Genomic DNA, 25,762 nt, shown 5'->3' on the forward strand with positions numbered 1-25,762 from the left:
CAAGGAGGAATCTTCGCCAGCATTACACAAAGCCTGATAATGAGCTGTTGCTTTGACTGAAAGCACTTTGATGCTGTCCTAGTCCATATTTTTGTGACAACTGGCACAGTTGCAACTCAGCACCAGATTTCTCTGTGCTAAATGTATTTTTGCAGGCTTTAAGGACAGCATCAGTATTTTTGGAATATTAAAATTCCTATAATTTCTCATCCGAAACTTTCAGAATAGCTGAATATGTGTTGAAAAACTGTCTCCAGACAATGTTCCCCTTCCACGATCTTTTTTGTTCCAAATGTAACTAATAACAAAACGAAGCAATGGAGATTTAATAACTCTCTACTGAAAAACATCACTTTGTATCTCTGATGAGGAGAAGGAACACGAGAATTCATTAGCATTAACCTAACATATGTTGAATCTGTTCAAACTGTGTGGGAGGCCTATTAGGCAGCGTGTAGGGTTGGATCATAGGCTATGCATCGCTAAGAAAAAGGAGAAAAATGGCTAAGAAGCAGAGTTATTAATGAAACTGGAAGATCTTGAATCTAAGCATATGTCGGTCCCCACTAATGCGGTGTTAAAAAAAAAAATCAGTTGATGTTTAAAACAGAACTTAGCATTTTAGCAGCAAGCAATTTTACATGAGGAAAATGCATTTACTTTATACCAGCTTTGTCGTAAATATTATGAGTCAGGAGATAAGGCTGGCAAGATGCTCGCACTCGGACTTAAACAGCAAGAAAATCACCAGGCAATATCAAGCATTTATGATGTAAATGGCTCCCTTGTTAGTGATCAGTTGGAAATCAATCAAGCATTTATTAAATTCTACAGCACATTATACCAAACAGAATGTTCTGCGGGTGAAGAGGAAATGGAGCACTTTCTCAAAGACATTCAACTCCCAACCCTATCCAGTAGGGCTGCACGATTATGGCCAAAATGGTAATCACGATTATTTTGATCAATATTGTAATCACGATTATTCATCACGATTATTCATCATGTTAGGAAAGCATCTGTATTTTTTATTGCATTACTTTTAAACAAACAATATATGAACAGTTTTCAGTGCAAAATGAAACTTTAAATAAGAATAAATGCTTAATAATAAAAAAATAAAATTATTTGACTAGTGTGATCGCTCCGTTCCGTGCTTGAATACAGCACACCTCCCCCACTCTGACACGGTTGGAGGGGGTGTGCTCCAGCGCGATACGGGCGTTCATGCACGAGCACATGCACGGTCACGCACGCAGGGCAAATGTGCATACAACGCAAATCATGCAACTTTCCTCCAGCCTCCATCGTTTAATGCGTGCAGCGATTACCGGCGAATGGCCACATTGCGCAATCAGTAATCAACCAAGTGGTCTGTGTCGCTGTCCATGGTGCTGCTGCAACCGCGTATGAACAAAAGTTGATTTATGATGAAAGGTATATATGGCAGTCTGTGTGTGCCGCGCACCTGTCAGATCTGGCAGACCTGACTGGGTGGGCGCGGTGCCAGCCGGCATCAGGTGGGCCGGCCGCAGCACCGCACTGTGCGCGGCCACACCGATTGAATGTAGCAGCCAGCTGACATGTCGCTCCGGCTGTCAGTTGGACCTTTCTGAAGGAGGAAGTTACCTCCAAAACTGTCAAGGTAAATAAACATCCCTTAACTTATGTCTAATTAAAAGAAACAAAAACGTCTTTTAGTTAAAGGAAGACATAATCAATGTATTTGAACTATATTGATTTATGTTGACGTCGGAACATGCCTGTTGTCATATTTCAACGTGATGACGTGTATACCGGGGAAATCGCGCTTGGGTGCGTTTGGGCTTTAGGCAATGTGAGTGCAGGCCAGCCGGGGACAGGAGAGAGGGGCATTTTTGCTTTAGTACGATACGCAGCAAATGGCCCTATGTGAGCAGGCCCTGAATAGCCTTTCTGACGGGGAACTTGTTGCAGGAACTGCCGTAGCCTACCTTCTTCTCCCGACATGACTCGCTCTCATCAGTCCACCGAGTAACTTGAGGCTGCCGCTGCAAGGTGCGCACGCTTGTTATTTAGGCAGCTTAATGAAGCCCTAACCATGCATTTGCCCCCTGGTGGTTGGCTGACTACTGGCTGAGAAAGTGCTTGATTAGATATGCAGCAGAGCCGCATTTTAAATGTAAATATCGCCGACAGGCTCATTTAATCGTGGCAGCCAAAATCGTGATCACGATTAAAATTCGATTAATTGTGCAGCCCTACTATCCAGTGATGAAAAAGACTCACTAGACAATCCAATTTTGGAAAATGAAATTCAACAGGCTATTAAATCATTACCTACTGGAAAGTGCTGTGGAGATGATGGCTATAGTAGTGAATTATTTAAGTGCTTCCATGGCACTCTTACACCTCTCTTGACACTGTTATTTAAAGACACTGTATCAAAGCAATCTATGCCATTAACCATGCGGCAAGCATCTATATCTTTGATACCAAAGCCAGGCAAAGACCACCTCCAAATGGGCAATTATAGACCACTGAGCATCCTTAACACGGACTATAAAATATTTGCCAAGGTCCTCGCTATGAGAATTGAAAAGGTCATTCCCTCTCTGGTTCACATTGACCAGGCTGGGTTTATAAAGGGCCGCCATGCCTCCGCCATGCGCCATATACAAGGCAGAGACCTCTCAGCATCTGGCGATAGCAGTGTCGTTGGATGCTGAGAAGGCCTTTGACTGAGTGGAATGGAAATACCTGTTCCATATACTTCCCAAGTATGGTTTTGGCCCAATGATTATGAACTGGATCAGGGCATTGTACCATAAACCAGTTGCCACCATAAGAACAAATGGTATCAAGTCCAATCCAATTTATCGCTCCACTCGCCAAGACTGTAATGTGAGCCCCTTAATTGCGCAATAAGAGCACATAAGGAGATACATGGCATTACAATTTGTGATTATGAATACAAGGCCAACCTTTTTGCGGATGACATTTTATTGACATTATTGAAACCAAACCACTCCATCCCATGTGTAGGTCCCATGTCCCAGGTATTAAACCTTATAGATCATTTTGGTAAATTCTCGGGCTATAGAGTTAATTACAATAAAAGTGAAGCCATCCCTTAATAGCTTAACTTTTCAATCTCACCTAGGTTCTGCCCCCTTTAGCTGGAAACCAAAAGGAATGAAATACCTGGGAATCAAGATCCAGGCCCCTATTGATAAACTGGTTGAAATAAATGCCCAAGACTTACTGAAGACCATAAGGGATAACACCAAGAGATGGGCTGTGTTGCCACTATCTCTGTGGGGCAGGTCAGAAGTGATCAAGATGAACTTGTTACCCAGGCTGACTTTTTTGATGTCCTCTATCCCTCTTAAGTTCCCCCCTAGCTGTTTTAAGGAAATCAACAAAATATTTTCTGGATTTCTCTGGAATTATAAGAAACCCAGGATCAGTCAGAAAAAGCTAGTGAACCCACGGCCCAGTGGTGGAATAGGGCTACCAGATATTTACCAGTATTACATTGGATACAATGCACGATACCCCTTGCAGTGGGCATACAATAGAAATAGAGAGATTGGCAGCTGGGAATGGCTTGAAGAACAATTGATATCAAAACACAATAGGGATTTAACGTCAAATTTATGGTACAACCCTTTCAAACCTAGACTTAATAACCCACTATTGAAGTTCTCATGTGAAATAGTGACTATATTACATAAGCGCCTGTCTATCAGTGGATGCTCTCTACCCTCTTGTCCACTATGGCATAATCCTTTGCTCATAGCAGGCGGTAAAACCCTCAAGGACAAGACGTGGCAACAGCATAACCTAAATCAGGTGGGACAAATTGTAGATAATGGGGAAATTATAACTTTCAATAACATTAAAATACAATATGGGTTGACTGATGTAAACCTCTTAACCTATAATCAAATTTACTCAATCATTAAATCATTACTATCCAGAGGTATAGAACTAGGGGCAAGTAGAGAAATGGAGAACAAACTAATAGCAGCCACAAAAAGAAAAGGCACTGTGTCTACTTTGTAGACACAAGCTTCTCTCTGCAGCGAACCCTTGTATGACTTTGCAAACTAAATGCCAATGGGAACGTGACATGGGTCTGCCTATCTCCGAAACACAATGTAAGGCAGCACTTCGAAATAGTACAACCATTTCAAAATGTGTTAGATATAAATTAATTAAATTAAAAACAATTCATAGGGCCTTCCTGACTCCGGGAACAATGAATAAGATTGATCCCTCTGTGTCCAGTATGTGCTGGCATGGTTGTGGTTCAGAAGGCACTCTCATGCACATGTTATGGAATTGTCCTGCTGTCAAAAAGTTCTGGTCTGACATTGTAAATGATCTCACTTCTGTGTTGAACATTGAGATTGAACTTTGTCCAATTTCCTGCCTGCTTGGAGTTGAGATGGATAGGATACAAGCAAGAACAATACATTACATCCTCTCACTCATATTCATGGTGGCCAAAAGGACTATCCTTATTAACTGGAAGGAACGCAAGCAGAACTGTTTCAATATAGAGAACTGGCGAAATGACTTCATGGACATCCTCGCTATGGGCAGGCTGCCCTGTCTCTGGACTATAAGCAAAGGCCTACTGCCTCAGAAGGCCCTGGGACTTTGTGAGAGGCCTCTTAACTTGAACATTACGCCATTTGGGTGCGCTTGCGCCTGGTTGCCCTCTCAATGCCGAAGCCTAAACAGCGGGGGTGGGTCTGGATACAGGAGCTGAACATCTACCGGCCCAAGCTCTCCCCTGTTGGTGAGGGTGTAGGTGAGTGACTATGGGTAGCTGGGGGTCCGTGCCCCTCCTTATGTGACTTTTTGTACACTCGACATCCAACTGCTTCTTAGATCCGCCAGTTTTCCTTTGTCTTGTTTTTTATGTCTTGTTTGTTATTATTATTATGAAAAATGAATAAAAATTTTAAATATAAGATTAGAGTTCACCTGTGGTAAATTAAATTGATTGGGCATGATTTGGAAAGGCACACACCTCTCTATAGAAGGCCTCACAGCTGATAATGCATATCAGAGCAAAAACCAAGCCATGAGGTCAAAGGAAGTGCCTGCAGAGCTCGGAGACAGGATTGTTGCAAGGCACAGATCTGGGGAAGACTACAAAAAAATTTCTGCTGCACTGAAGGTTCCCAAGAGCACAGTGGTCTCCATAATTCTCAAATGGAAGAAGTTTGGCACAACCAGGACTCTTCCAAGAGCTTGTCGCCCAGCCAACCCTAACCCTAACCCTGATCAACAGCTGAGCCTGCCCTGAACGAAAAGCGATTAAAATCTTTTTTTTCTCTCTCTGTCTCTTTAAGTTAAATCTCCATCACATTAAATCTCTGTGATGACTCCTGGGTTATTCTGCATCTTATTGGCTTACCTGACATTACCTTAAGCAATCGAACTCCTCTTGCCTAAAACCTGACCAATCCCAACCAAGGAATGCACCGTTCATGTTCGCGTACCACGCAAGGGAGGGGAGTGAGTGAGGGTGAGAGACTTAACGCTAGTCTGTTAAAAAACCTGATCGGAGTGAATTAATTACAAATATGGATGCCAAACAATTTTTAAATTATTTTAGCAAGAACAATGCCGGCCACAAGTTGAAGTCGAGCAAGAGCGTCAGAGCGTCAATAACAACGTCGACACAGCTGAGGCAACTGCAGCGCTGGCTAGCAACATTCATGCTACACTATCTCTAACGTTAGTTATAAAATGACTGCGTGGCTGAAAAGACAATGAAGCTCGAGGTTGGATTACAAAGGGTAGAGGATAGAAATAACTGGTTGTGTGCAAGTTTAGAAATGGATATTTTGTTGATTGTATTGTTCATTATTGTTCTTTATTTTTCAAATGCTGCAAATCCTGTGTTGTTGAGAGATACAGGTGAATCTATTGATTGGCAAGACTGTTGAATAAACCCTGTAGAGATGAGGTGAATGTGAACCGCTATGTCATACATGATACAGGCCATGTTGGCATGATCACTGTTTTTATAGATATTTCATATCCATCTATCTATCTATCTATCTATCCATCCAGACAGACAGATTTATGTCAAAAACATAGAGGTAGGTGTGGTGAGAACTTAGGAAAACAATGAGAAATTAGATATCCCTCTAAATAAAAAAAAATAGCTTAAACCTGGCTGTAGGACGCACCATGCACCTCTTCAAGGTGTACACACTGATGTGCATGAATGTCCATGTTGTACAACTAAGGCACCACTCACAACCACTGTAAAAAAACATTTACTGGGCGTCCACAGTCCACATGGGTATGCACACACCCACATACAGTACAGGCCAAAAGTTTGGACACACCTTCTCATTCAATGCATTTTCTTTATTTTCATGACTATTTACATTGTAGATTCTCACTGAAGGCATCAAAACTATGAATGAACACATGTGGAGTTATGTACTTAACAAAAAATGGTGAAATAACTGAAAAGATGTTTTATATTCTAGTTTCTTCAAAATAGCCACCCTTTGCTCTGATTACTGCTTTGCACACTCTTGGCATTCTCTCAATGAGCTTCAAGAGGTAGTCACCTGAAATGGTTTTCACTTCACAGGTGTGCCTTATCAGGGTTAATTAGTGGAATTTCTTGCTTTATCAATGGGGTTGGGACCATCAGTTGTGTTGTGCAGAAGTCAGGTTACTACACAGCCGACAGCCCTATTGGACAACTGTTAAAATTCATATTATGGCAAGAACCAATCAGCTAACTAAAGAAAAACGAGTGGCCATCATTACTTTAAGAAATGAAGGTCAGTCAGTCTGGAAAATTGCAAAAACTTAAAATGTGTCCCCAAGTGGAGTCGCAAAAACCATCAAGCGCTACAACGAAACTGGCACACATGAGGACCGACCCAGGAAAGGAAGACCAAGAGCCACCTCTGCTTCTGAGGACAAGTTCATCCGAGTCACGAGCCTCAGAAATCGCAAGTTAACAGCAGCTCAGATCAGAGACCAGATAAATGCCACACAGAGTTCTAGCAGCAGACCCATCTCTAGAACAACTGTTAAGAGGAGACTGCGTGAATCAGGCCTTCATGGTCAAATAGCTGCTAGGAAACCACTGCTAAGGAGAGGCAACAAGCAGAAGAGATTTGTTTGGGCCAAGAAACACAAGGAATGGACATTAGACCAGTGGAAATCTGTGCTTTGGTCTGATGAGTCCAAATTTGAGATCTTTGGTTCCAACCGCCGTGTCTTTGTGAGACGCAGAAAAGGTGAACGGATGGATTCCACATGCCTGGTTCCCACTGTGAAGCATGGAGGAGGAGGCGTGATGGTGTGGGGGTGTTTTGCTGGTGACACTGTTGGGGATTTATTCAAAATTGAAGGCACACTGAACCAGCATGGCTACCACAGCATCCTGCAGCGACATGCCATCCCATCCGGTTTGCGTTTAGTTGGACCATCATTTATTTTTCAACAGGACAATGAGCCAAACACACCTCCAGGCTGTGTAAGGGCTATTTGACCAAGAAGGAGAGTGATGGAGTGCTGCGGCAGATGACCTGGCCTCCACAGTCACCGGACCTGAACCCAATGGAGATGGTTTGGGGTGAGCTGGACCGCAGAGTGAAGGCAAAGGGGCCAACAAGTGCTAAACACCTCTGGGAACTCCTTCAAGACTGTTGGAAAACCATTTCAAGTGACTACCTCTTGAAGCTCATCGAGAGAATGCCAAGAGTGTGCAAAGCAGTAATCAGAGCAAAGGGTGGCTATTTTGAAGAAACTAGAATATAAAACATGTTTTCAGTTATTTCACCTTTTTTGTTAAGTACATAACTCCACATGTGTTCATTCATAGTTTTGATTCCTTCAGTTAGAATCTACAATGTAAATAGTCATGAAAATAAAGAAAACGCATTGAATGAGAAGGTGTGTCCAAACTTTTGGCCTGTACTGTACCTACACACCTACCCCCCCCCCCCCCCCCCCCCCCCCCCCCCCCCCCCCCCCACACACACACACACACACACACACACACACACACACACTCGTCTGTGAGTGCTCCATTCCTGTGTCTTGGTGCTGGAAAGCCAAACACTGACAGTATTCTAACATACTTGTATGTAATGTGAATGTGTCTACTGTGTAGCTGCTGCTGTAGCAACAGGAAAAAAAACATGCACACATACACACACAAACACACACATACACACGGGGAGGGGGGGTAGCTTCTGAGCTCTGGTCTTGTCGTTTACTGGAAAAGGGAGGCTCTTCCTCCCAGTAAACACACACACACACACAGATTTACAGCACAGAAACACCGACAGACAGCACTACATGTTTGAGCCTCAGTCAGACTCTGAAGAAGAGTCTAATGTGCATCAGAATCAGAGACTTTTGATGTATCTGAATGGAGGTTTATTTCTCTGTATGTTTAATTTCACTGCAACTGTCAAGTACACTGCAATGTTAGCTACGGTAACTGAATGTTAGCATATATCTAGTTTGTGCTGGTGATAGCTTTAATTCTAACATTTGTTTGGCGGAAGACTTATAAGTTCACACCACTCACCAGGCTGCCTCTGTTTCACTTAAGCATTTTGGTAACAGCTGACATGAGTATGCTGTCCACAGTGGAAAGCGCTTTACATCACCACAATGCTCAACTTTGCTAGTTTCAGGTAGTTTCAGATGTTTTGCTCTAATTTGCATATCTTTGCATTGTAGATGTTGATTGGTACTATTTATCTATGATGTTACAAATTGTGCTTGTCCATGCATGGCGCAATACCAGATTTTAGGAAAGTAAGGACAAGCCTCTCTCCTTCAGTAGAGGAATGTGAAAACAGCGCTACAGTGGCAGATTTGGCACCTGCACCAATCTGCAAGGTCAACATCAAGCTTTCCAGGGTATTTGAGTTATTGAGTGGACAGGGTGTTTAATGGCCTTGGTCATGAAGGTTTTTTCCAGACTATAGTCAAATGTGGAGGCTATTTCAACAACAATGTACAGCAATCCTCATTTACAACATCTGGTGTGTTAGCAGACATAACAGATTTATTATCACAGAGGTGGAACATGGCAGGTTTGACACAGGAATGCTTACACATTCTCACAGAAGGTGGAATTATTACAATTACAGTGCCTTGCAAAAGTATTCACCCCCCTTGGCATTTTTTGTGTTTTGTTGCCTCACAGCCTGGAATTAAAATGGATTAATTGAGGGTTTGCATCATTTAATTTACAGAACATGCCTACAACTTTGAAGATGTGTTTTTTTTGTTTGTTGATTTTTTTTATTGAGAAGCAAACAACAAATAGGACAAAATAACAGAAAACGTCAATGTGCAACTATTCACCCCCCTAAAGTCAGTACTTTGCAGAGCCACCTTTTGTGGCAATCACAGCTACAAGTCGCTTTTGATAAGTCTCTATGAGCTTGCCGCATCTTGCCACTGGGATTTTTGCCCATTCCTCAAGAGAAAACTGCTCCAGCTCCTTCAAGTTTGATGGTTTGCACTTGTGAACAGCAATCTTTAAGTCTGACCACAGATTCTCAATTGGATTGAGGTCTGGGCTTTGACTAGGCCATCCCAACACATTTACATGTTTCCCCTTAAACCACTCAAGTGTTGCTTTAGCAGTATGCTTGGGGTCATTGTCCTGCTGGAAGGTGAACCTCCGTCCTAGTCTCAAATCACTTACAGACTGGTACAGGTTTTGCTCAAGAATATCCCTGTATTTAGCACCATCCATCTTTCCCTCGACTCGGACCAGTTTCCCAGTCCCTGCTGCTGAAAAACATCCCCACAACATGATGCTGCCACTATGTTTCACTGTGGGGACGGTGTTCTTGGGGTGATGAGATGTGTTGGGTGTGCGCCAGACATAGCATTTTCCTTGATGGCCGAAAAGTCCAAGTTTAGTCTCATCTGACGAGAGCACCTTCCTCCATACATTTTGGGAGTCTCCCACATACCTTAGGTCTCTGTGCTGCTTCTCTGATTAATGCCCTCCTTGCCCGGTCCATGAGTTTTGGTGGGTGGCCCTCTCTTGGCAGGTTTGTTGTGGTGCCATGTTCTTTCCATTTGATTATGATGGATTTGATGGTGCTCCCGGGGATCATCAAAGATTTGGATATTTTTTTTTTATAACCAAACCCTGACTTGTACTTCTCAACAACTTTGTCCCTGACTTGTTTGGAGAGTTCCTTGGTCTTCATTGCGGTGTTTGGTTAGTGGTGCCTCTTGCTTAGGTGTTGCAGCCTCTGGGGCCTTTCAGAAAAGGTGTGTATATACTGACAGATCATGTGACACTTAGATTGCACACAAGTGGACGTCATTTCAGTAATTATGTGACTTCTGAAGGTAATTGGTTGCAACAGAGCTTTTTTGGGGCTTCATAACAAAGGGGGTGAATACATATGCACATGCCAATTTTCATTGTTTTACTTTTAAAAATTATATATGTATGTAGGGGAGCGCGGGGTTAGACCTAACGCGAGGTTAGTTTTAACACGGACTTTTGAGGTAGTTGCACAAGGTCAACCGGCAAGTGCTTCTGGTTATTTCATCACATAATCATAAGAGAGGCCAGCGCGAATTTTGGGGGGAATTGGCTGCATTTTGGAGGAGATATGTGCACAAGTGTGTTTTACCACCATCTAAGTGAATTTCTTTACCCTTATAATTTTTTGACTACTGAACTGTGTGTGTGCATTACCGAATCCAATCTTACATCAATGTATTAAGCATCATGTTGCCTAAAACATAGCACTGATTCAAAACATTTATCTAACTCATAGTGAGTGCTAGACAGGTTTGAGACCAGTGACTACACAGTGGGGTTGGTTGTAACGCAGTGTTACAACTAAGCCGCAATAAAAACAACTGCATATTTGTCACTAACATAAGAGTAACGTAAGCTACGTAGTGTAGCTGTGCGTGCGCGTCCGTGCACGCGCGTGTGCGCACAAGGTGGAGCATGTGTGTGTGGATATAACATGTGAGCCTCTATCATTATGGAGGAGTCTAAATAAATAATATACATATATATACATACCTACATATAAATACAATTAAAGATAAAGATCCAATACATAAATATAAATACTAATTACAATTATCACTTTCATTCACTTTCCAGGTTCTTGCTCCAAGAGGAAAACGCCAGATTGGGGCCATGACCTCTGGAGAGAGAGGGAGTTGAGTGGCTCCACTACGCCACTGATGGCCTACACAATCAGTATCCCCCAGTTGAATGTAGATGAGATTGTATTAAACTGTGTTAAACCAAACCTTTCTATAAGTGTTACAACTAAGAGTCGCTTCATTTCTCACATTTCTCTTCTTCCACTTAGGGTGAAATTCCACGGAAATGGTAGGTTCTAGAAACAAAGTTAAAGTGTTCATTTGTAGCAGAGATGTGTATGTTGCTTGTATAACAAAAATGAGTTCTCAAAAGGCTGAATTATGCTTCAGCGTCAGAAGAGCGTACGGGGGTTGTGCGAAGCACGCATTTCCTACGCAGCGCGTGTGTGTCCAACATACCTCTGCGAAACACACTGAGCAATTCTTCGCCCACCAATGTCGCTGCTCTTCTGTAATGGCGAGAGGACGAGTCGTATAGGTGCGGGTACTTGCGCACCTCCTCGGCCAGGCGTTCTTCCGAGCGATCCAGCATTCTCCAAAGTTTTCAAACCCCAACGAGTCGAGACACAACAGTTGTTTTAAAAATGGCGCTGCCGGCCGGCACAACAACAGGATGTGATGCCGGTTGCAAAGAAATGCCGGAAATGATGTACTTCGGCGGACCAATCACAGCTCTTGTGGGGCTGCGTAGGGTCCGCGTAGTTACAATTTTTGGGAGGTGCGCGGCAAGGCTCTGCGGCGGTCGCACAACCCCCGTAAGCTTCGCACAACCTCCGTACGCTCTTCCTACGCGGAAGCATAATTCAGCCTTGACTCCTACATATCCTACATTTTTTTGCATTTGGCCTGAAACGTTAGGTTGTACACCTTGCTCCCCTATATGTGTGTGTGTGTGTGTGTGTATTTCTCATTTCACTTCAAAACTTAGACTATTTTGTGAAGATCCATCAAATAAAATTCAGATTAAAAAACATTTAAATTACAGGTTGTAATGTAACAAAATAGGTAAAAAGCCAAGGGGGGTGAATACTTTTGCAAGGCACTGTATGTCCTTTGTGAAAAGTTCAACAATTCTGGTGTACCATGCTATGTACAAGCCTTTATAAACACAGCAGCCATTATGGAATATCTGACATTGATTTTGTGACCTGTGACCTTTCTCTGTTGCCTCACACACACACACACACACACACACACCTGTCCTACCAAAAGCTGCAACATATTGTGTTCCACAGCTTTGCCAGGCCAGGATAAAAGTGCTGGCGTGTAGCTCTCCTGTTTAAAACCAATAAATGATTGAGACATTTAACTGCTCTCATGTGTGTCTCCACACACACACACACACACACACACACACACACACACAGATCACATAACATCCAGTTAACTATAATAAAAGGTTGTAAAAATGGATCATGAAAAAGCACAGTCTCCAGATTATGACCCTTGCGCCACACACACACACACACACACACACACACACACACAATGGGCTCCATATACAACTTGAGGGAACAGCTGGACCTCAAGCAAAATGACACACACACAGGCATTATTGCCTGAACATAAAACACTCACACTGTGATTAGTGGATAAGCTCAAAAATTAGCTACAACTGAAGCAAGTAAAACTTGGTTCCCTACGATAATATTTAAAGATGTTTTTATTTATACATGACATGTCATAAGTCACATTCACACAACAGCTATGGATAAATGTCATGCTTTGGATTTAATAATGTCTTCTCTCGCCATACATGGTACCAGCAGCTGTATAGACAGACAGACACACACATTGGGAGAGCTTGAGAAAAAGGTAAAGTTACAGCAATTCCGCTGTTTAATTTACCCTTTTTGTTGTTTTTATTTCACACTTTGCTTTGGCAACTGAACTGAGAGAAAGAGAAAGAGAGAGAGAGAGTCCAGCTGATACACAACAGCATCAAGATGCAGGGGCGCTGCCAGGAATTTTGGACCCCATGAAAAAAAATATATATACACCACTCACAAAAAGTTAGGGATATTCGGCTTTCAGGTGAAATTTCAGGATGAACCTAAAATGCATTCTAACCTTTACAGGTGAACTTAATGTGACCTTCTGTAAACTTCTGAATGCACGTCCAACTGTTCAGTGTTTCAGTACTTTTTGCACAAGTTGCTGTTCTCTAACAAGGAGTTTAACGGCAAAATTCGCATCAGGTGTTTGATGCTCCAGCTCATCGAGGTCGTATCATTAGGGAACGGCTGCTGGAGACTGGGGTACCTCAAATGGAGTGGCCTGCACTTTCTCAGACCTGAATCCCATAGAAAACCTATGGGATCAGCTGAGTCGCCGTGTAGAGGCTCGGAGCTCTGTACCCCAGAACCTCAATGACCTGAGGGCCGGCCTTCAAGAAGAGTGGGATGCCATGCCTCAGCAGACAATAAGTCGACTTGTGAACAACATAGGACGTCGTTGTCAAGCTGTAATTGATGCTCAAGGGCACATGACAAGTTATTGAGACATTGACATTTTTTGTTGTGGTATATCCACTACTGCTGTTGGCTTTTGTTTCAAGAAATTGTTTGAGATGAGGAAATCACCAGTGTATGCTTCTACTTAAATGCCCTACTTTCATGATATAATATCACTGTAGCATGAACTTTTTATATTTTCCATAAATTTCACCCGAAAGCCAAATATCCCTAACTTTTTGTGAGTAGTGTATATCTATCTATATCTATCTATCTCTATCTATCTATTAGATAGATAGAGATCTATCTCTATTAGATAGATAGAGATATATATTTACTCGATGATGGTTTAATAATTTTATATTAGTTTTTACCTATTTTTTGGGGCCCCTGTCAGGCAAGGGCCCTTCGAATTGTCCTAACTTTTCCCCCATATATGGCGCCCCTGTCAAGATGTGAGGATGTCTCTGAAGTAAAATGACTGAGCTTTTCAAAAGCCACACAGGAGCATTTTCACAGATGACATGCTATAGATGACGCACATTTAAGATACAATATTTTGCCCATTTCAGCCACACTCCAGCGAAAACTGTGATCTGACTGCGAGTTATCTCTCATCTGGGGAACCCTCGCACCAGTCTACACTAAAAAACATGTGGCAGTTAAAACTTGGGTTGCAAAATTCCGGGAATTTTCAAAGTCAGAAACTTTCCATGGGAATTAATGGGAATATATGGGAATTAACAGGAATTTACAGGAATAATCTGGAAATTTGCAAAATTGCATGTTGGCCTATAAGCGGGAACTTAGTGTAGTTGAAGAAAAAACATCTTGCAGCATAATCCTGGTTAAAACAACTAGATTTAATACAAATTCAGTTGAATTTCCACATGACTCGGCCTCTATCTGAGCCCACGGACGACATCCAGTCAAGGAGGTTTTGATGATATGACTGGGGTAAATATATTTGACCAATGGTATTAAAGTTTAACTGGAAAAAATAAGTCAAAATGTGTTTAGTAGATATTTAAGAAGCTTTCTATCAGCCAGCAAGCTCCACTGTGGTGCTGGTTCTTCTGCCTTCTGCTCACCAGTTTTCTTAGAAATACAATTTTCATATAAGAATGTAGGTTATAGTTGATTAAGCTGCTGACTGAGGAGTTTTCATCTATTCATTGAGCCTATTCTATTCAATTATCCATCATCAATCTTGAAGGACTGTGAAAAAAAAAATTTACTCAAAATAAGTCAAAGTCAAAAATGTCATTAGTTTGCACGCATGTCTGCTTATGACAAAACAAAATTTCCAAAATTCCCCAGCTGAACTTCCCATGGAAAGTTTCCGGAATGTTTCCGGAAATTTACCAGAAATTTTCCGCCTCTTAGCTAGTTTAAACTGACTACAGTGAATCACTAGGAATCACTCTTTATTTCGGCAGATTATCCGCCAAACACTTAGGCCTATTTTAAATGAATTGTCAGTTTTATTCATTAGGTCAGGCTGCTATTTCGCACCGCGCAGAAATTTTATATTGAAGATTGTGCAGAAAACACAGAATCCATTCTACAAGTTAAGCTTTTACAGTAAAAAGTAACTTGACGCTTCAGAGAGTTTTTTAAGTCCTGTTTAATGATATATGTAAAATATGTTGGCTAAGGAGCAAGAGCACCGTAAAATGCCAGATTTTAAAATGGACTTTGGCCTAACGATCACGCCACATAAAGAAAAGGGAGCGTTAATAACGTTTGTGTAAATGTCAAAGCAGCGGGGAAGCAGCTGCAGCCACGGCACTGCAGCATCTATCCTATGGCTACCATGCGGTGCCCTCAGGGACAGATCCTCATTCTGCAGGCGGTAGATAAAACGCACAGATGGGTACAAACCTAAATTGAACCCAATCAAACTACTAAAGCTTGGATGTGTATGACCAGCAAATCAGAATCAAACCTACCCCCTGCAGCTTGTGTCGCTCAGCCACCTTTCCGACCGGCAACAGTGGGTCGCCCTTCCTCTGCGGCACGCTCTGAGGCTGCTCCCTTACGGCCTTGTTGAGCCCTCCGACTCGACTGTCCCTCTTCTCTCGTCTCTTCCCGGTTCCCTCTCCCGCGGAGTCCAGGCTGCTGAAGTTCCACACGATGAGCGTCTGGACCAGCAAGACGGCCAGAGCGACGACCAGGACGGACCTGGAGCGCCGAGCCAGCCTGCGGACACACGGGTTACCGACCATCTTTCTCCAAACGCACCCCGCTGGCTCAAGCTGAGAGCCCCCGTCCGCTAAACGCCGACAACGGGGTATGAATGCTCCCCTGCCCGGCTTGCGAGGTGCTATTGGCAGCCAGAGAGTAGGTGGAGGAGGAGGGAGGGAATTTGGCACGGGCTCGAAATGAGGAGAGAGGTTTGGAAGCAGAGACGAGAGGACGCAGAGGCCCCCGTGTGGCCAGGAGTGAGTCCGGAGCTTTATCAAACCATTTATTTTCCAGTTCATGGCAAATAACGACGCCTCTGGTCAGTCGGCCATCAGGTTCAGTAAGCCAGTGGTTTTCAAATTGGGGTCCGGGGATCTTGAGGGCCTTCCCAGGGGGCCTCAGCAAAATGAGGAATACTTTACTTTCATCGTAATGTAACTCACAAGCAATTGGTATAATGCTGAAAATGTACTGTGACTTGTCAGTGTTTGTCATCAAAACAATTTACCCAATTTAACCACCTGAGCAAATTCACTTGATTGCTTTCAAAAATACTGGGGGAGAGCATTAGTTGGAACAGGGGTCTGCAACCTTTATTGTCAGCAGAGCCATTTTGCCCCCTCTCCTTCCAAATAAAATTCATCTGGAGCCGCAAAACATATATTAAGATAATACAGCTTATAAAGTTTTATATATAGTTATACAATATATACAAAAACGACTTATGTGGCATTTATGAAATTATAGAACTGCAATCAAGAAAACTGTTGACATTTTACAGATATTTTTACCTGTTATAACAAAGAAAAGAAAAAGAAAAAAATACCCCAAGTCTTATGAAGAAAAAAAAAAAACTCCACCAGCTGATTTCACTGATTAGTCCCTGCTCTCTGCTTGAAGGTGAGGTAATCAGTGAAATCACCTGGTGGAGTTTTTGGTTGGAAAGAAAACCTGCAGCCTCTCGGCTCTCCGTGGCACATGGTTGCCCACCCCTGCCATAGGCTATCCATTAGATCAGCGTTTCTCAACCGGGGTGCCGCGGCACCCTGGGGTGCCGTCTGACTACGTCAGGAGTGCCATCAAAAATTGCCTATTCTGACATTTCATATATAAATTTATGGATGAATACAAATGCATTTATTTAACACATGAATGAATAAATAACAAAATAAACATGTTCGTTTTAAATAAATAGGCTAAATACATAGAATTAATCATCTAGGCCATCTGTCTCGTGTGAACGTCAACACTGGGGTCAGCGTGACTGCGTCGTTTACATTTTATCATTAACCGTGAAATGACAATTGATTTCAGAAAGTGCAAGAACAAGCACACTTTTCAGCATCATGGATCGTTTTCTCAAAAGAAAAGCTCCACGACTGATGGTGGGTCATTGATGGTGAAACTCTGAGTTTTCGGTTCCAGAACAGCTGATTTGAGTTAGTTTGATCAACTCGGAGTAGTTTCACCTGGAGTTAAGCGCGTGTGCCACAGCTATAAAAAGACAGCATCAATGGAGCCCCGATTTGATGAGTCACCATGGCAACGGGGAAGCGTCGGGCTGCGTTTTTCACCCCAGTTGAATTGAAAATCAGGGAATTTAAGCATGGGCCGCTACGGCAGTCCGCTACGGTAACCGGAAATGGATCGGCGCTCGACATATAGACCTGCCTGCCGTAGCAGTCCATTCTACTACGGCCAGAGCCTGTCTACGACGAGCCTTGCCACTCTCCATTAACCCCCATTGTATCAAACTTGGTTGCAGTTCCACCGTAATTCCACTGGGGGTGATCGCGGGCGAGTGCAGAATGAATGGGGCTCTATGGAGCTAAACGGCTAAATCTGTCTCTTACTCCTGTTTATGCTTGAAAAATCGCAAATACGGTTGTAGTTTCTGAAAGTCCAGTATGGATTATAGGTTAAAAGTGAAATTAGTGAGAACTTATATCCTTTCAGTTTCCTACAGTTTGGGCTGTTGTTGGCCATAACACGCTAGCATTTGCTAATGAATGCTGATTGGTCAGTGACGGACTTGCGGCTGTTTACGACGAGGGATCCCACCTGATGGCACCCGAAGACCAAGAGAAACGGGAAACACCACTCTTAAGGAGGACTTTTCCATCAAAATTGATATTTGTGTATACAGAGAATGTCTAATATAGCACAGGCGGGCTCTCTCGAGTGTCTCCGTCTGCTCTCCGGAGACGGGCTCTGGAAATCGCCGTAAAGCAGCACCTCTCAATGTGTGACGTCATCACACCTTTTGAACGGCTTTTTAGAACATATAGGTGAACTTAAAAAATCCAATATTCAGCTGAGTGTATTTTTTTAGCCCCCCCTTTTGAAAACAGTATTCAAATTACTGGAAAAAAATTTATTTCCAGAGAAAAGTGGATTTTTAGGGGTGTAGCCCCATAGACTCCCATTCATTCTGCACTCGCCCGCGAACGCCCTCACATGGCCAGAGAGACCCGGAAGTTAGACGAGAGTGGCACTTCTCCCCATATTAGAGATTCTCTGCTACGGCACAAAGCACACTTCGACGTAACCACACAACGCCGCGAACAGCTGAGTGATTTTTTGCACTTTGGGCGCGTTGTTTGCATGAACAAGCAGACAATAATCTGAAATAAATACGAGTAATATAAATCCATCATCCAGGCAAAAAGCAACACAGTTGAAGCTGCAAGGAATGCTGGCAAAAAAAAAAAAAAAAAAATCACCGACTGTGTCAATGCGTAAATTAGTGGGATTATAATCTGACTTCCCCAACATGACGGCACGAGTAGATTTGACTATAGTAACATTTGCGTGTTCAATAAGTAATGTGTCTCCCACTCAGCTGCAACATAGCCCGATAAAAAGTAAGCCACCTTTATGGTACAGAAAAGCCAGGGTTAAGCCTGAAGTTAGCTCGCTAAGCCCAAATCCAGCTTTATGGTACAGGACTCTGGTTAACTGTTTGTATGCGGCTCGGGTAGATTTTTCCTTGTCTGTGATTGGTCGCATGGCGCAAACACCGCCCTTTTTATGTGAGCACGCACAGATCTAGATTGGAAAAGCCTGGGTTGATAGCCGGCTTTATGGTACCGAAAATCCGGAGTGCGGATGTCTGGTTAAGTGAAGCCAGATAACTAAGAGAAAGCCCGGCTATGTTTGTTTACTTCAATGTTTAATTTATTAATAAACAGTCATTGATGCAATATGACCTGTTGAGTCATGTCAGTCATTCCTATAAACTACACAAATGGTTTACAAATATTAAGGGAATAACATTGTGTAGTTTATAACCTTTCAAGCATGTTTTTGTTTAATCAACAATTCATTTTTATTTTTCCATGTCCCAATAGCCTATATGGCATTTAATTGAATTTCACATAGGCCTGTTTCTATCATAAGAGGCTACACAAATACTTCACAAATATTAAGGCTGCACAAATTAATGGTATAATATAAAGTAGATTTGCAACAAGTTTTGAAGCATTTTGTTGTTGAATCAACTTTTTTTTATTCAACTTAGGCGGCAGACCTATCCAAAGTAGGCTATGTCAAGTTCAAATGAAACACACTCAAAGGCCAACAACGGCTCAATTTTAAACCAATTCTGTCTGTGTTTATGTTTGACACGTGCTGCATAAACGCGTCACCATGGGAACCAAGAGTTCAGTGAAAGGGGTGGGTACCCGCTGCCGACGGCTGTTTGCTTAACGATTTTGACTGCTACGGCGATTGCGTCATAGCAGCCGCACTTCCGCCTAGCGGAGCTGTCCTGAAAACCGTCCAGAGGCCTGTACCATAAAGCTGGATTACGGCTTAGCGAGCTAACTTCAGGCTTGACCCTGGCTTTTCGGTACCATAAAGGTGGCTTACTTTCTATCGGGCTACGTTGCCGTGGTAACCTATGCTGAACACCTAACCTGCTCTGGAGCAGGTTAAGTTCAGGATAAGAGCTCAGCAGGTATAAAAGCCCCATCTACTGACCAATCAATTCTCTTGGAAAATGTCCTGTCCGTTTTATGAGAACCCGGTTGATCTTGGTGCACAGTTTGTGCGAAGAGCGCTCAGGCGCGAGAGAATATTTAGGGATCGTTGTAATCCGTTCGAATTGCCTGAACAATCACTGTACGAAAGGTAGAGGTTTTCGGGAGAGGGGTTAGAATACATCTGTCAGCTGCTGGAGCCTTACATCAGTAATGTAACGCACCGCAACCACGCGCTGACAGTCCCGCAGACAGTGTGCATTGCACTGAGGTTTTTTGCCACAGGTAATTTATTTCTTAGTGATGTTTGTAATTATTATGATGTCTTTAAATCCCTCGTTGGATGGGTTGCAAGCAAGCCACAGATAAAATGCCATTAATCAATTATTTGTTTAAGTAAATCATGGATTCATTCATTCATTTATTCATAGGTACTTTTATGTATTCTGTTGGCGATGCCGAAAACCTCGGGAAAAACACTGTCTGTAGAGCTATTCATAAAGTCGTGGGGGCCCTGACTGAGCTTATCGATGCATTCGTGGTGTTTCCCGGCCACCTGCCCACGCAATGCATCAAAGAGGGCTTTTATGACATCGCAGGTAAGCAAGGTTGATGTGTAATTTGCATAATGTAGACTAATCCCTATGATGTTTGCTGTTGTATATTAAATGCAGCACATTCCTTTCACAGGGTTCCCCAGGGTGCTGGGTGCCACTGACTGCACCCACATCCCCATCTCTGCCCATCTGGGTGAGAATGAGGCCGACTTTGTGAATATGAAGTCCTTTCACAGTCTCAACATTCAGGTAGAATTCATCTTACAATATTATTTTATGTCAGTCATTTTAAATTAAACTGTCCAAATGTATAAAAACGCCCACACAATACTTTTTTCAGTAGTAGGCTTGCTATGTTTTAAATACACATTGCAGCATCACTCACTACAGTTTATAACCAATGCTTCTGCAGATGACATGCGACCATCAAATGATGGTCACCAGTTTGGTGGCAAAGTGGCCAGGGTCTGTCCACGACTCCCGCATATTCAGGGAGTCTTTGCTGTGCCAAAAGTTGGAGCAGGGTATGAAAAATTTACATTGGTGGCTACAGATTTTGATGTTATCCTCAAGCATTTTTTCCACACTTATCAAAGCAATTTCTTTTTATCTTTAGGGCAGTTCAGTGGAGTGCTCCTTGGAGACAGAGGCTACGCCTGCCTGCCTTATCTCCTGACCCCCTATCCTGATCCTGGTGCAGGGCCACAAATGAGGTTCAGTGTGGCCCATGCCAAAACGAGGGTCAGGATAGAGATGACCTTTTGGGTCATCAAGGCACGATTTACATGCCTCTGTGGCCTGAGGGTGGCCCCAGACCGGGCCTGCAGGATCATTTCTGCATGTGTGGTTCTGCACAATATCGCCACAATGAGGAAGGAAAGGACCCCCCCCGCCCAGTGACCCCCCACCCCTGGATGTGGTAGACCCCATCATTGTTGATTTCCCTTCAGGCAGGGCTGTGAGAGAGGCCATAACTGAAAATTTTTTAGTTAAATGAAAAAAGCAAACATGGAATTTTTTTTTTTTTTCTTTTTCACAGTTTTAATTTTTCTCCCGCTCCTGAAACAAAACAGCACATTTTGAGTTTCAGTGTTGCCTATGTCTGAAAAACATTACATCACAGATAGATAGATAGATTTAATTTATTGATCCCAAACTGGGAAATTCTCCTGATGTTAATTGTTTAATTTGCCTGAAAATAAGTCACTGAATTACCTTCTTCTCGTGTTGTAATTTTTCCACCTCAAGTTTGAGTTTTTTCATTTTCAGTTTTTTATACTCAATATCCAGTGTCTTTGCTGCAATGTCTAGTTCCAGTTTTTTTTTGTATAGCATTCTCACACTGTCTGCAACGTATTCTCATGAAACGGTTCGTATGATATCGTACGAAAAATAATGCACAAATTTCCGTGCATATTCCTACGAATTTCCAGCAGCACGAGCGATCAGCGCGCCTGTGCGAGCCCCGAAGCGAGAGCCTTAAGAAAAATGGCGGACATTCCTTTTATTCTCAGTGGAAAATGCAATATTTTAAGAGAGCTTATGCATTCAAATGCGTTTTGATAACATTTCTAGCGGGAAATGTGCATTTTATTTCCAAAATCTTCGTTCAGTTAGTGTATATAATGTTTACTTTGTTAGTTATTACGAAGATTCTTTCAGGTTTCTATCGTTGCTATGGCTGTTGCTATGGACGCTGCTACCACTGTCGCTGATGTAGCTTCCGCTCGCCGTGGAAATCTGGGGAGGGAGGCGTGGGGTTAACCTGCTCTCACAGAAATCCGTGAAATGAGCATGACCTCCTAATAACACATTGCGTGCTCCTCGCATGTAACCTGTTTTAATCGATTTCTATGGTTTTAATTCCGTGTGGTCACCACACAAACAGTGTTCACTGGAAGTCGGCGAGGATCCGTGACGTCACGCTGTGGGTGGTAGTTCATAGATCCCGGAAGTGCAAATTTAATCGATATTCCGGAAAAAGGTCTGATTATTAGCCATAACGTTGTAACCATCCAAGGCAGACTTACCACGAGCTATGAGGATGTGTAACGATGGCATGTGCTTCAGCCGAGTCCACAAGTCCCGTATAATATCAACTTTATTTTAAGAAAACACGTTTTATTTGTGATGTCATATCACGGAGAAGCACTACATTACCCATAATCCTAGTGTTTATCAGCGACGTATCTGATTTTACTTTCATCAATAAAGTCAATAAAGTGTAATAAAGTGCATGAAAGTTGATAATATGCTGATATGTTACGCCATTGAACACAACCCTTTCAGTCAGCGAAACAGAGCGGGTGGAAAAACCGAGGAAACACGTCAAAATAGCACTAACGATTTATATATATATTTTTATTTTTCATAACATATCTTTATTCGTGATATAAACATAGGCTACATGTTAAGGTTATACTTTTGCTGTTGAAAAACTACCGTATGTATGGTTTTTAAACCTAAATTCACAATGTTTATCCTAACCCGGAAGAGGGGTACCAGAACTACAATTCGTGCAGAGTTGCAACACACAGAGGTGTCCTGCGCCATAGCTTTTGTAGTTCTAACATGTTATGTCTATTATGTGATGTTGTGATCACTAATTTTTCAATCTTTATTATAGTTTTTGGGTGTGGGAAGAACGCCTGTTTGGTCCGATTTTATTTTTTTTTTCTTAAGATAGTGAAATCATGTTTTTTCCATGTTTTGACACTAGTCAGTGGCGCCCCCTATTGGTTTGCCATCGGGCATGATAGTAGAGGTCAAGAGCTTTCCAAAAATGTTGACCCCATGTCTGTGCCATTTTTTGTTGCTGCACTGTAAGCCTTTAAAAGTGTCAAACGACCCTCATTGTTGGACTCATTGTACGGCCCGGTCTGGCGGTCTGGAATGTCTTGCGGACTGGTATCGGGCCGCGCAGGAAGGCCAGCAAGGCTTACCAACCTGTGCGGACCGGGGGTTGGGGACCGCTGAGTTAAGGTGTCAGTGGAGGACGCATGGAGGAAAATCATTAAAACTCAACATATCTATCGTTTGACATCGGATGAAGACATGCCTCCAGTTTGGAGATATTTATAACTCACTGAAGTGTGTTGTTTTATTTTCTGGAGGCATTTATTCATCCGGCCATGCGACCACACAGGGACGCATTGCCACAGGGGCGCCATGGTTTTGTTGCATGCGTCCGGTGATGTGTCTAGGCGTGATTGCCCCTCTGCATGGGTTTTACATGTTTTTCGTTTTCCTTGCATTAGGTGCAGTAGATTAATACACGTTTTACTTTCTCCCCCTGTCCACACCCTAAGTGACTGCCACAATCAAGTCATTTTCAAAAGAAAATGACTTTGAAATGTGGTAAAATTAATTGACATTTATTCCACCCCTCCTCAGCAGGGGGTGCTGCAGCACCCTCAGCACCACCCTTCCCGCGCCCTTGTACACACACTATATTACCAAAAGTATTCGCTCACCCATTCAAATGATCAGAATCAGGTGTCCTAATCACTTGGCCTGGCCACAGGTGTATAAAATCAAGCACTCAGGCATGCAGACTGTGAAACAAGACATTTGTGAAAGAATGGGCCGCTCTCAGGAGCTCAGTGAATTCCAGCGTGGAACTGTCATAGGATGCCACCTGTGCAACAAATCCAGTTGTGAAATTTCCTCGCTCCTAAATATTCCACAGTCAACTGTCAGCTCTATTATAACAAAATGGAAGCGTTTGGGAACAACAGCAACTCAGCCACGAAGTGGTAGGCCACGTAAAGTGACGGAGAGGGGTCAGCGGATGCTGAAGCGCATAGTGCAAAGAGGTCGCCGACTTTCTGCACAGTCAATTGCTACAGAGCTACAAACTTCATGTGACCTTCAGATTAGCCCAAGTACAGTACGCAGAGAGCTTCATGGAATGGGTTTCCATGGCCGAGCAGCTGCAGCCAAGCCACACATCACCAAGTGCAATGCAAAGCGTCGGATGCAATGGTGTAAAGCACGCCGCCACTGGCCTCTAGAGCAGTGGAGACGCGTTCTCTGGAGTGATGAATCACGCTTTTCCATCTGGCAATCTGATGGACGAGTCTGGGTTTGGAGGTTGCCAGGAGAACGGTACATTTCAGACTGCATTGTGCCGACTGTGAAATTTGGTGGAGGAGGAATTATGGTGTGGGGTTGTTTTTCAGGAGCTGGGCTTGGCCCCTTAGTTCCAGTGAAAGGAACTTTGAATGCTTCAGGATACCAAAACATTTTGGACAATTCCATGCTCCCAACCTTGTGGGAACAGTTTGGAGCGGGCCCCTTCCTCTTCCAACATGACTGTGCACCAGTGCACAAAGCAAGGTCCATAAAGACATGGATGACAGAGTCTGGTGTGGATGAACTTGACTGGCCTGCACAGAGTCCTGACCTGAACCCGATAGAACACCTTTGGGATGAATTAGAGCGGAGACTGAGAGCCAGGCCTTCTCGACCAACATCAGTGTGTGACCTCACCAATGCGCTTTTGGAAGAATGGTCAAAAATTCCTATAAACACTCTCCTCAACCTTGTGGACAGTCTTCCCAGAAGAGTTGAAGCTGTAATAGCTGCAAAAGGTGGACCGACATCATATTGAACTCTATGGGTTAGGAATGGGATGGAACTTCAGTTCATAGTATGAGTAAAGGCAGGTGAGCGAATACTTTTGGTAATATAGTGTATGCTACATGTACAAGATATAGTAAGCGTACTGACCACTTTGAAGTATATTTTTATACTTATGTTTGATTTGCTCCCATGTTCTCTTTGCTCCACTCGGGTTGCATCTGAAATAATAAGGCTACAATCACATGCCATAACGAAAAAATTCATACACACATACATTTATGGAACACACAAATGTTACTGTAGTCAGATATACAAGTGCAGTCATAGTGGGGAAGTAATATTATAATGGCACTGACTTATGCATTGACACAGTCGGCGATTTTTTGCCAGCAATCCTTGCGCCGTTTGGCAGCTGCAACTGTGTTGCTTTTTGCCTGGATTATTGATTTATACTCCTCGTATTTATTAATTATTATTGTTTGCTCCTCCGTAGTGAAATATGCGGCTCGGGCAGATTTTTCCATGTTTGCGACTGGTCGCATGCAGCAAACTCTGCGCTTTTTATGTGAGTGCGCACAGATCTAGATTGGAAAAGCCTGAATTGAATTAGTGAGTTGATAGCCGGCTTTATGGTACCGAAAATCTGGAGGGCAGATGTCTCGTTAAGTGAAGCCAGATAACAGGAAGCCCGGCTAGGTTAATCCAGCTTTATGGTACAGGCCTCTGCTTAAATTCCCTATTAACACCGCAACACCGCTGCAGCGATTGCAATCACAATAATATTACAGGGGGAAACTACTTGAATGGTAGCCTATTAATTTATTTCATTTAGGTGCAATCCCGCGGGGGA

At 43.0% G+C, this 25,762-nt stretch overlaps 1 protein-coding gene and 1 pseudogene across 3 annotated transcripts in view; one reads left to right on the forward strand and one right to left on the reverse strand.

Moving 5' to 3' along the window:
* Positions 1 to 16,257, reverse strand: part of LOC115364029 (xylosyltransferase 1-like) — a 178,346-nt gene extending 162,089 nt beyond the window's left edge. For 2 of the 3 annotated variants that reach the window (XR_003928631.1, XM_030058438.1), the window contains exon 1: positions 15,557 to 16,257. Coding sequence is in view for 2 of the 3 variants with exons in the window: in XM_030058438.1 (XP_029914298.1) it covers positions 15,557 to 16,090 (534 nt within the window). In the remaining variant the exon portion in view is untranslated. The remainder of the gene's footprint in view (positions 1 to 15,556) is intronic. The other variant, XM_030058437.1, reaches the window with a different exon arrangement.
* Positions 16,258 to 19,661: 3,404 nt separating this feature from the next.
* On the forward strand, positions 19,662 to 21,228 carry LOC115363017 (putative nuclease HARBI1; annotated as a pseudogene).
* The last annotated feature ends 4,534 nt before the right edge of the window (positions 21,229 to 25,762 follow it).

The sequence above is a fragment of the Myripristis murdjan genome, chromosome 8 (assembly GCF_902150065.1).
Source record: "Myripristis murdjan chromosome 8, fMyrMur1.1, whole genome shotgun sequence".
NCBI lineage: Eukaryota > Metazoa > Chordata > Actinopteri > Holocentriformes > Holocentridae > Myripristis > Myripristis murdjan.